General features: G+C 40.2%; 1 protein-coding gene across 2 annotated transcripts in view; it reads left to right on the forward strand.

Moving 5' to 3' along the window:
* Nucleotides 1–12,188, forward strand: part of RET (ret proto-oncogene) — a 76,671-nt gene extending 64,483 nt beyond the window's left edge. The window contains exons 17-20 of one of the 2 annotated variants that reach the window (XM_053949311.1): nucleotides 3,760–3,897; nucleotides 5,776–5,875; nucleotides 6,818–6,965; nucleotides 8,837–12,188. In XM_053949311.1, coding sequence (XP_053805286.1) covers nucleotides 3,760–3,897; nucleotides 5,776–5,875; nucleotides 6,818–6,965; nucleotides 8,837–8,994 — 544 coding nt within the window. In that variant the 3' untranslated portion in view covers nucleotides 8,995–12,188. Of the gene's footprint in view, nucleotides 1–3,759; nucleotides 3,898–5,775; nucleotides 5,876–6,817; nucleotides 7,809–8,836 lie in introns of those variants that run through there. The other variant, XM_053949310.1, reaches the window with a different exon arrangement.
* Nucleotides 12,189–12,871: the final 683 nt, after the last annotated feature.

Consider the following 12,871-nt stretch of genomic DNA (forward strand, 5'->3'; position numbering starts at 1 on the left):
AGAAATGTGAAGGAAGTTTGGGTGGCATCATCAACTGGCAATGATGCCCAAGATTTTTGCTGTTGAATTAAATCTGAATAAAAGATTATCAGAGGTATTTATGTACATAATTCTTGTTGAAATCAGCAAGGGTTGGATCTGTTCGTGTGACATGATTGACTTTGAATATATAGACACGGGTTAGTAGAGTTTGCTACAGATAATGGTCATACCTGAACTTCTCTGTTCTGTTCATCATTTGTCTGGAACAGACTGGCACGTGAGGGATGGAGTGGAAGAAAGGAAAGGGAATTTGATGCCTGACCTCTCTCCTGTTGAAATCAATGACAGAACTCCAGTCAGCTCAGTCAAGTTTCAGTGCCAAGATAAAACCTTATTTTCATGATTAGGGAAACAGAGGCCCTGAAGATGGATATGCTGGAATCTCCACCTGTGATGAAGTGGAGGCAAAACAACCACAGCTAAATTATCCCCATGTCTGATAAGCATGGGGCCAGGCAGAAAAGTGTTTGTAGACATTTTTAATTCAGGATCAGATGCTTTTAATTTCTTTTTCTCTGGGGTGAACGATGTTTTTGACTAGTCACCAAGCAGACTCTAAAGCTAACAATTATTTATTTAGGAGAAAAACCTCTAAAGGACTGTAAAAGCAGCAGTACATAGGCCTGATTTTATGCTAGGTAGCATCTTGATACCTTCTGAGTTTGCCTGGAAGGAGAGCATCTGACCAAAGTAATGTTTTTTGTTACACTCAAATGGAGTGCAATGCCAATTTGGGTGGCATTGCACTTTGAGGGGAAAAAACACTTTTGATAGCAGGATGTCAAAATATGCACCTTTAGATTTGTGCTTCTAAAATTATTACCGTTCACTTTTTACTCTTCTCTCTGCAGATCAGAGCAGTTTTAGTGAAATAAAGTATTTTGCACACCTTGGACATTCCTTACAAAATGAATTTCCAAAGTATTCTCCTTTACTTTTATCTGTAAAGTAAGAAGTAGTAAGGAGTAAGAAAAGGAAAAAATAGGGATAATTCTTGAGAGAATGTCACTTTTATTTAGGTCAGTTTACAAGTTTTTCTGAGTCTATTTTTATCCTCCTCAGAGCACCCATTGTGCTGACTTGCTTCTCTAAAATTACTTTTCCCAAAGAATCGTTAAAATTCCTTTAAAAACTTCTAAGCGTATTTTTAATTTCTTCAGTTTTGTCACTATGGTTTGGGGCCAGAAGAGATTGTGTTGTCATGTAACTGCCTCTTCTTTGATTGCTGATTGTTCATCTGGATCCAATAGCATTCCTCCCATTCCGTTTTCCTGATGGGGTGCTATTAAGGAAGCCCAGGAGCGTGTTTCCTGTCAGTGGGATCCAACAGCATGCAGAGATTGCCCAGCTGGCATCAGGCTAGCCAGCTCAGAGCCCTGGGCAGCACAATGTGCTGTGTGGCTTCCCTGCTTCCCAAGGCTGGCTTAGGATCTCCATGCAGAACTGTGCTGGTTGCCCAGCTCTCCTGGAGGTGCCTCAGGAGCACGGCATTGTGCCGTGCACGTCTGCTCCCATGCAGTGCCAGAAAGGGTCCAGGTGTCTGCTGGGCTTACACTGTGCCTTTGTCTCACTGCTGGCTCACCTTTGCTGTGTCATTGTACATGAAATAATCCAGGAGTGCTGTGTATAGCAGCTCCTAATTTAGCCAGGTTCCTGCAGAGCAGAACCAAAACACACACACACACAGAGCTGCAGAGCAAATCCTCTCCAGCACCAGGTTCCACGATGGCATTTCAGAGCAGGATACTGATCAGTGAAGTACTCCTTTTGCTACACTGATTGATGTTTTAGATAATAGCACTCACTGAAAATATTATTTTATGGATATTCTTTGTTGTTTGTGGTGATGCAGTTATATTTTAGGTGAACATACTACTCTACAACTGTTCCAATATGTCCTTTTTTCTGATATTCTGTTTCTGTTTTCCACCCTCTTCCTGCTCAAGATGTTCTGTATAGTTAGTGGTCAGCAGAGCTTAATAACAGTACCACACTTGCCAGCATTTACAAAAACCCCATTTTTGCTTCAGAGGTTGATGACATCAGTGGAAAGCTAACCTACTATCTTCTTCTTCACATACTTTTCTTTCCTGGCTTTTCGTGATCATATTTTTATTCAACAATAAACATAACGCAGTGGGAAATTCTTCATCTTTCATTTCTTCTCCCATAGTACTTAATTTGTATAACAGTCTGAAAGTACTGCAGCATTCTACAACATTCTATTCTAATATGTTCACTTACTGAACAACTTCAGTTAAGAAATTGTTCATCTGATCCCCCCTTCCATATTCTGTAAAATTCCTCCTAAGCAGAAGTGGATTTTAGAAATAAAACTGCCATGCTCCAAAGTTTATTTGAATTAATCATGGACAGAATTATAACCTGATGGCAGAGCATAATTGGCTTCAAAAAGGGTATGAGGAGAAATATTAATAAAGTATATGAAAATGCTATAAATATTCATAAGCTTTCAAGAATGTGCAGAATGATTAAAAATTAATTCAGTGAATGGCATTAGGCAGAGGAATGGCAGCATACCACTTGCGACCATGTGAGAGTCACTTTGACTTCTCTGACAATTTGGGAAGTTTTATTGCTGTACCTTTGGGGTTACTTTTGTTCTTTAAAACGTGAGAAGCGCAGGTGGAAGAGAGTCAGAGAGGAGGTGAGGTATTTGGCTAACATTTTGAGATGGAATTTTCATAGGGAATTAGACATGGCTGTTTGGTTTGGCAGTAGGTGTCAAACACTTCCTAAAGTTTTCTTTAAAATGGAGTTTACAGAGAAATTGCCCAAAGCTAGCATTTTCATAAATTGTATGCAATTTTGCTTCCAGATGCATTCCATTGAGTAGCCCCAGTGTTGGCTGGTTTCCTTCCTTTTGAACATCCAGATTTTGTCAGTTGAGCAGATTCAGAGTCATTTGTAGCTTCTTTGTGTCTCAAAAAGCCTTTCACTAAGAAAAGAAAAACATTTTTGCCTCATTTCTCCTGGCTTGCTCTCCAGAAATGGACTAATTTATCTAAATATTTCTCACCCATTGTGCAAGGTCTTTTTGTTTGCGCTCAACAGAAATTCACTATTTCTTCTGTTCATTTCAGAAAATGGTTTCTTGTGTTCTGTGTCAGAATTCATTTTAGGCATTTGGTATTTCCAGAGGAAATTCTTTCCTCTTCTTTCATCAACTCTAAGAAGAAAATTAAGTCCTGAATTACTGAAGTGGCCTAACAGACCAGCTGAAGTCAAAGGTGTTACTTATGATTGAAATAAACACCTTGTGTTGTCTCATAGTCAAGACAGCAAACCAATTTGTAAATTTAATTTGAGTTACTCTGAATACAAGAGCTAATTAGGGAGGTTAGACTGATGCAGGAGCCATGTGAAGCAGAGGAACAAGTCTTTGGGCTGGGCCACCAGAGGAAAGACTTCCTCTTTCTGCTGTCTAGAGAAGATGGATCTTCCAGGGTATAATTAGCTTTTGTCAATGGATAAAACAGGGGTATCTGTTCTCTCTACTGTCTTGGTTGCTAACATTTTCAATGAACAGTATTTGGGAACAAGGATGGCTCTGCTTGCATCTGAACAACTGCTCTGGCGTGAGGTGCCTTGAATTTTGTTGATTTCTGAAAATACTAGGAAGAGGTTTGTTGTGTAAATGCCACACTAAGCTTGTGAAACCTACCACTATATAAAAGCTCATTTTGTCTTTTTCAGGTGGTCATTTGGAGTTCTGCTATGGGAGATTGTTACTTTAGGAGGCAATCCTTACCCAGGTATTGCTCCTGAAAGACTCTTTAACCTCCTAAAAACAGGCTATAGAATGGAGAGACCAGAAAACTGCAGTGAAGAAATGTAAGTAACTCTTGATCTGATTAGATTCAGAAAACATTAATAAATATACTTGAAAAAAATTAAATAAATACCTCATAAATACTATTCTGTATTTCTTAGAGATATAGTCAAAATATGTCGAGCTTTAAAGAATGTGATGAAATTAGTGAACAGTAAAGTGAGGGGAAAAAATTGCTCACAGAATGCCTACAGCTATATCCAAACCATTTGTAGTGTATTGAATAACATGCTTGCCAAACAATTAAAAGAGTTTGTACATTCAAAACTTCTGAGGGTGAGGGAAGGAGGAAACTTCCATAAAACACAGTGGTAGCTGAAATATTCAAGAAAATGTCATAGTACTTTCTGCAAATGAAACAGATATTCCATCCACAGTCATTGTCTATTAGTTGTCACGGCATTCCAGTGGAAAAATGGTACCTTGGCCCAGAAATCTACACCCTTGAAGATAAAAATGTTCTGTGACTTGATAAGCCCATGGCTTTGGAGACAGCTCATAATTTGTTGGCTGATTTATTAAAAGACATTCAATGTGAAATACCTTTTTTTCTGTGATCTTCCATGGCATTTGGAGATGAGGCATGATTTTATGTTCAGCCTGCAAATTTGATTGTGGTTGCAGTTTTTTGAAAGTTTCCAAGCTTTAATCGTTGTGACCACACTTTTCACTGATTTTCAGTTGGAAGGATGCTTTGACCACATTTGGGCTGAGAAAAAAAATTTCAAAATAATTAATAATTCTTTTAACATACAGAGAAAAACATTAAGTATTTCCAAATTTAAGGCAGTGTAGAAGCTTACAAGAATGATTGGCAAATATAGTCTAAGAAATGATAATACTAATTCTTTATTTGTTTCATCTCAGTGAGGAATATTCATTCCACAGACATGTTATGTCATTGATAATTACTAGTTTAGGCAAGCTGACCACATCTGAGTTTCTGGGATTTTTTTAAATTGCAGCTAAATCATGGTTTTCTGACTTTTTTTCAGATTTTCTTCTGTTTTACTCAGAAATTTTTCTGACAGCTTGTGAAAGCCCACTTTAAGGACCATTTTTTCTCAAATTGCACTCTCCTATACGCAGTCAAGTATGAGAGGGATCGTGGATGAAGGCATAAAATGCAGTGCTTTTCAATAGCTTCCTATAGTTCTCATAGCCCACTGTTTGCACCATTAGAGCACTTATGTGGACAGATCACTCAGTCCTGAGAACAGCTGAGCTAGAAAAATGACATGAATGGCACAGGTTGGAGAATTACGCTTCCAGAACTTTCCAGTGTCCATCTGATAGTCACTCAACTATAAAACTTTAATTCTGATCCCTTTCCTTTCCACATGCTATGCTGTAGAAGGCAGTTAAGGAGAGAACAAATACGTTTAATCAAAAGAACAATAATAGAAGTAATCAAAAGAACATTAGTTTCTACAAATAGGCTTTGCTTTGAAGAAAAGTTTACAGAAACTTAAGAATTGGAACAAATGAAAACCAAAATTCTGCTTTTTGGTATAACAGCAGAGTTTTTCAATTTGATACACAAATTTCTTCAGTGTCACATACAAAGTGAACTAGCAATCTGGCATGCTGCCCTGCATTTGAGGTGGTCCCTTGAGAAAGTGAAACCTGAGACTAGAGTCCTTCAAGGACAGCCAAGTGCATCATCATTTAAACTCATGGAGACTCTTGAAAATAAAAGCCCATTGTTGTGAGTGTCAGTTGTTAATTCCAGGGAACATTTAACAGTACTCTCAACAAAGATTGATGTACTTGTGGATGGCCTTCATGCCACAGTTAAGTTCAGTGCTGTAAATCATTAGAGCAGCAGCATGACCCGTTTCTAACAGTTTGGGTTTGTTTCACCCTGTGACGGGTCCCAGGTACAGCCTCATGTTGCGCTGTTGGAAGCAAGAAGCTGATAAAAGACCAACATTTACTGAGATCAGCAAGGAACTAGAGAAAATGATGGTGAAGAGTAGGGTAAGTGTGGAAAGCATGGAATTTGAAAGTTTTTGTGGTCTTCTGAGTTTGAATGTACAAAAATAATTACTTTTTAATTTTATTTTAAAGCAAAGTAACTTATTCTTCATCAAATCTTGAAGCATTTACATATCTAGTTCCTTCTGCATGCATGCAGCTTTTGGAAAGCAGTATTACCTCTTCAAATAGCCTTGGCGACTTCAACTCAAAATGTGGATGAATTATTCTTAACTTGTCTATTTTCTTTACATAATAGTAATAATTTTAAAACTATTATGAAAAGTTACTCCTAAATTTCAGTCTTGAATAAATAAAGTTAGAGAGCCAGTGGTATTTCATGAATTTTAAATTAGTTGAAAATGCTTCACATTCTTTTTTTTTTTTTTTTTTGCATCAAAGCAATTCAGCAACACAAATAAAAACCAATGAATTCTTATTGGTGACCTAAATATTTAGTTTTATAACAGCAACCAAAGCTTTATTTGGCAATATTTACATAGTTATTTTATGCATTGTTATGTAATGGCTTTTGTAAAATGATTATGAGATCTGAGTACCTTGTCCTTTAAGCATGCATGTGTATCTCCATATATATATTTCAGGCATACATATGGATCAGGTGTACCAGCAACTGAAGGACAAACAGAGCAGTTAGGACAGCTTTTCAGTTTGTTGAGTGTTTTGCTGATGTGCAGAATTAAGTAGGGGAAGTATTCATATGTCTCTAGCAGGGGCAGTGTTCAGGCAAATCAGATGCTTCCAGAGCTGCTGTGGCTGCTGGAAAGCAGAGCCTCCTCAGGTGCCAGGGGTTCTAGAGAAAGGTTAATGCAGTTGGTGTGTAGTTCCTTGCTGTAAAGAAAGCTGGTACACATTTATGGTTTTTACCCAAACAGCAACACTGTCACGTGCATTAATGCAGCTTTTTGTGTATTCATTTCTCAGGACTACTTAGACCTTGCAGCTTCCACGCCCTCTGATTCCTTACTGTACGATGATGGGCTCTCAGAAGAGGAGACACCTCTCGTGGACTGTAATAATGCTCCCCTCCCTCGAACCCTCCCTTCCACATGGATTGAAAACAAACTCTATGGTAGAATTTCACATGCATTTACTAGATTCTAGCAACACACAAAAAAAGTTGATTTTTCTTCTGCACTGTTCTCAGACTCTGTAACCCCATTACAGTGTTTCTTGTCTGAATGAAGCCAATCAAAATTTGCTTGGAAGCTTTTTTTGGGTTGTTTTTTTTGTTTGTTTGTTTGTTTTTTCTTTTGGTAAATGTCAAAGTTTGCATCAGGATCATCCTTTAGTCATTTTGCAGCTGTGTCTAAAATAAACATTTTAAAAGGATGTGAAAATAAGTAAACTGACTAGATATCATACAGTAAAAGCAAAAAAAGATCAGGGAAGTATTCTCAGGGGAAATATAAAATACTAATGAGTATCTAATTCAACTATCCTGTTGGGGGAGGCTACAACATTTCAAATATGTTAGATTCTGCACCTCTAATTTAAGCAATATACCTTTTTTTATACTGTTTTTTGCCATAACTCAGTGATAAGACTCATCTGCAACATTTTCATTTATTCAGAAGGATGTCTAAATTTCAGCTGCTATTAGTACATTTTGGATCTATAAGCTGAAATGTATTTAATGTATCATAGTATGAAAACAGATTATTATATACAGAAACTAGAAATACTGTATATAAATATTATATACAGACTAAACTGACATGTAAAATCCTTTGAAAACTTAATTAACAATGGGCATTTTGAAAATATCAGCTGTTTTCACGTCCTTTGATTTGTTATGAACATGTTAGTACTAAACCTCGACTCAATGATGTAGCAAGTGTTTTTAAAAAGAACATACGCTTTCATATTGTGATGGTGAGATGGACAGTAAAAATGGTTCTTGCCAAAACTCCTATATTTTGTCTTCTGATTAAATATTCTACACGGTTTTAGATACTAACATCACAGATACTTTTTTCATTCTTCAAGCAGTATGACTTTTGAAAAGTTGGATCTTTTAGTTTAAAAGTTGCCATTAATACATGGCTTTGGGTCTATTTTTGATCTGTACTTTAGCTATTATTTTCTTCATTAGGTTTTCTCATGTTGATTTTGGGGCACTTAGTGAAGTAGCAGAAAAAAGTTGCCACAAGGTTGATGGCAGATGCTGAATGCTTAATAAGCAACAGAATCAGATTTCTGTTTTTGAAAATCTCAACCCTGCTATGGTTCTGTGCTTGCACAGCTGAATCAACATGGTGCTAAGCACTCTGCATCTATTTTGGTTATCACTTGTGCCTAAACACAGAAACAGTTACTGCACTCAATGCAAATAATTACAGGCCTGAAATGCAACTTTAAATGCTGAATCAAGACTGGAGTGCTCAGCACTTTGTTGGACTTTACTCAGTTGCGCTCCTGGGATTTCCTGAAATTAAGCAGTGGATCCCTGGTGGGGATGTGAAAATGTCCCCAGAACCTCACCGAAGCCAAAGAAAAAGCATCCATTTAAGTATATGGAAGTAGTCTGTCATTGAAATGGACTTTGGATCCTGTCCCAAATAGGTTTATTAATTCTCGGAGCATTTCCTGTACAGCAAGAACTTTCTCTTGCAAAGCAATATATTGCTACGTGATTGTTAAAATATAAAATTATGGAAAGTTGGAGGCTTATGAGAAGAATAATTCTTAGCTTTTTATTATGCACATGTGCATGCATGCACACAATTTTTATTGAGTAAGCACTTTAATTTATCCAGGTTATTTGCCTGCATCTGAATTTCTGCTTCAGGGATTTCAAAACATCATTTACATGAATTGATTTGGGACAAAATCCAGTGGACTGGCTTAAAGTATTGAAGGGAGTTTTGCCAAGGGCCTTACTGTCTGCACATGAAGTTATGGTTCTTCAGTGCAGAAAAAATTATCTGTTTTCATTTTTAGGCATGTCATACCCGAACTGGCCTGAGGAGAGCCCCGTTCCACTCACAAGATTCGATGGCACTAACTCTGTGTTTTCAAGATATGCAAATGATAGTGTATATGCTAACTGGATGGTTTCACACTCAGCGGCAAAATTTATGGACAAGTTTGATAGCTAAAAGTTTCTTTGTGAAAGGTAATGGACTCCTGAGGAAAGCAAGGAGGCAAAGAGTGGGAAGTCCATTGACGTGTTCTTTGTACAATCAACAACGAACTTTCAAATTGGCAAATCCCTTTATTGGTAGTTTTTCAAGTGTGCTATTTATGCTGAAGACTATAATTGATACTCTCCCCTTTCAGAAAACATATCAAGCTGGATAAGAGTTGTAGTTCTGGTACTTCTTTCTAAGTTGCCAGTTTGCATATGGTTCCATTTGGCAACTTCTTAGTGCAAATGGCCTTGCACTTCATCCTCAGTGGTTTTTAGACTAACCATCCTGTGTTACAGCGTTCTGGGATGGTAAAACGTACTTGAACTGCTACTTTTATAGTGGCTGTTAGCATAAACCACTCGATCTAAGCAGGAAGCACAAACAATATATAGAAGGGAGGAGGGCAACAGGCTCCCACATGACTGAACTTGCTATCAGATGACAAGTGTTAGAATGATGTTGGCACTAACAAAGCCAATATCTTGGTTTGGAAGCAAACATTTAGTAACTCAATAGAGGACTTGAGATTCAACATTTGAAGTCTTGTAAAATGTATTGTCTTGTCTTAATGAGAAGAGAATTTGTTTTATTAGTCTTAACTTCTCTTACCTTTAGCACAATGGAGATAAATTTGATACAAGATAAGCTGTATAGACTGATGGCAATCAAGAATGTTCATCTAACACATTTACTTTCCATTACTTTCCATATTAGTAATGTTAAAACATAGAGTCTTATACAATCATAGTTTCTTTTATGAGTTAAAAATAGGCTATACAGGATTTTTAGACTGAATTCATAGAATAGAGTAGAATAGTAACATCATAGAATGGTTTGTGTTGGAAAGGAACTTGGAGGTCATCTAGCTCCAACTCCCTGCTCTGCTGCCCACTCCTCTGCTGTGGGGAGGAATACCTTCCACTAAACCAGGTTGCTCAAATTCCCATCCAACCTGGACTTTAACACTGCCAGGGATGTGGCATCCACAACTTCTCTGGGCAGCCTGTTCCGGTACCTCATGACCTTCACAGTAAAGAACTTCTTTTTAATATCTAACCTAAACCTGCCTTCTTGCAGTTTAAAGCCATTTCCCTATCCTAATGTTACATGCCCCAATAAAAAACTCCCTGTCCAGCTTTCCTGTAGCTCCCTTTAGGTACTGAAAGGCTGCTCCAAGGTCTCCCCAGAGCCTTCTCCAGGCTGAACAGCCAACACTCTCTCAGCCCTCTGACAGTCTTTGTGACCCTTGTCTGGACCCGCTCCAACAGGTCCATGAAGTCCTTATGCCGGGGATGCCAGAGCTGATGCAGCACTCCAGGTTGGGTCTCAAAAGAATAGAGTAGAGGAGGAGAAAGCCATCCTTGACCTGCTCCCCACACTGCTTTTGATGTAGCCTGGGATACAGTTAGCTTGTTGGGCTGTAAAAATATATTCCCTGGTCATATTGAGCATCTCATCAATCAACACCCCCAAGTCCTTTTCCCCAGGGCTGCTCTCAGTCCGTTCTCCAGCCATCCTGTCTTCGTGCTTGGGATTGCCATGACCCAGGTGCAGGACCTTGTCTTGCCTTGTTGAACTTGCTGTGGGCCCACTTTCAAGGTCCCTGTGGATAGCATCCCTTCTCTCCATTGTGTCAGCTGCACCACACAGCTTGGTGTCATTGAAAAACTTGCTGAGGGTGCCCTCGATCTGCTGTCGATGTCACCGATTAGGGTGTCAAACAGTGCTAGTCCCAATGCTGATCCCTGTGGAACAGCACTCAATCACTGGTTTCCACTTGGACATTGAACTGTTGACAGCAACTCTGAGTGTGACCATCCAGCCAATTCCTTATCCACCACATGGTCCATCCATCAAATCCATGCCTCTCCAGTTTCAAGACAAGGATCTAAGATATGTAAGACACATCTTAGATATGCAGATATGCTCTGCACAAGTCCAGGTAGATGGCATCAATCGCTCTTCTCTTACCCACCAACACTGTAATTCTGTCATAGAAGGATGTTTGTAGGGTTTGTCCTTAGTGATGCCATGTGGGCTGTCACCAATCACCTTATTTTCCATATTTTGTCATCAGGTTCCATGGACTTGTGGACCCTCAGGTTCCTTAGCTGGTTCAGAAGCTGATCTTTCCCTATGGTGGGTGGTTCTTTATTCTCACAGTCCCTGCCTTTGCCACCTCAGCAAAGGGGCTCGTGCCTTGGGCACTTGGGCCTCAGTGACTTACCAGCTGGCTGGTGAAGACCGAGGCAAAAATGTACTCAATGACATTGAGTACCTCAGCCTTCTCCATGTCCCAGGTAACCAAGTCTCTCATTTCATTCTGGAGAGGGTTCACATTTTCACTGATGTACCCGTAGAAGCCTTTTTTTGTTGCCCTTGATGGCCCTGGCCAGATAGAATTCTATCAGGGCTTTAGCTTCCTGACCTGATCCCTGGCTGCTTGGACAATTGCTCTGTATTCCTCTTGGGCTATCTGTCCTTGCTTTCACCCTTTTTCTGTGGGGAAAGCATAGGTTTCCTTTTTGTGTTTGAGTTTGTCCAGGAGTTCCTTGTTCATCCATGCAGGTCTCCTGACATTTTTGCCTGACTTCCTCTTTGTTGCATTGGTCCTGACCTTGCAAGAGGTGATCCTTGAATATTAACCAGCTTTCTTGGGTCACTCTTCCTTTCAGGGCTTTATCCCATGGTACTCTACCCAGAAGATCCCGGAAGAGGCCAAGGTGTGCCTTCCTGATGTCCAGGTCAGTGAGCTTGTGGTGTGCCACCTTGCTGGCCTGAGGATATTGAAGTCCACCATTTCATGGTCACTGCAGCCAAGGCTGCCCTTGAGATTCACATTCCCCACCAGCCTCTCCTTATTGGAAAGAACAAGGTCCAGCATAGCAACTCTCCTCATTTACTCCTCTGTCACTTGGAGAAGTAAGTTATCCATGTATTCCAAGGATCTCATGCCCTGCTGTGTTGTCCCTCCAATGGATATTGGGGTAGTTGAAGTCCCTCATGAGGACCGGGGCTCCCTCATGAGGCAGTGCCTCTGTCTGTAGAGGGTCTCATCTGCTTGGCTGTCATCTCCTGCTTGGGTGGCCTTAGACTCCCATTATAATGTCACTTGTCCTTGCCCTCTCTTTAATCCTCATCCATAAACTCATCGAACCCCAGTACAGATCCAAACACCCCATGTGGTCATGGACATAGGGGGCAACACCCCTCTCTCCTGTTCCCTGCCTGTCCTTCCTAAAGGGCCTGTATCCTTCCACTCCAACACTCCAGTCACAGGAGCCATCCTACCACATACCTGATGCCAGTAAGCTCACCGCCCTGCAGGTGTGCACAGTCTCCTGCTGCTCTTGTTTATCTCCCCCATGCTACGTGCATTTGCATAAAGGCATTTAAGTTGGGGCTCTGATGGAGCAGACTTACTGGCAGGAATGGCTGGAGTTCCCTTGCACAGCACTTCAGCTTCTCTCTTGCTGATTTGCAGTCCCTCTCCAGGCTCTGGGCATCCCTTGCTGATGCTGGCATCAAACGAGTAGGAGTGGAATGGATTGAGGATTCCCTCAATGTAATCAGCTTCAATGTAAGCCTTCTTCACCAGCTTGGCAAGCCTGTGACCACTGATGCTCTGGCCGTTCCTGGCAGGTGGGCCCCCATCAGACTCCACCAGCCTAGGAGGTTTCAACATGAGTCCCCAGGAGCAGCCAGAGCCCTGGCTGTGGCACTAGACCCCTAACCATTTGCTGATTGGCCAGATTCACCTGGCCCTTTCAAAGCCCTTGCCTTTGACAGGGAGGACTGATGAAAAAGCTGCCAGCACTTGAGTCCCTCAGTGCCACTCCTAGGG

The sequence above is a fragment of the Vidua chalybeata genome, chromosome 8, assembly GCF_026979565.1.
Source record: "Vidua chalybeata isolate OUT-0048 chromosome 8, bVidCha1 merged haplotype, whole genome shotgun sequence".
NCBI lineage: Eukaryota > Metazoa > Chordata > Aves > Passeriformes > Viduidae > Vidua > Vidua chalybeata.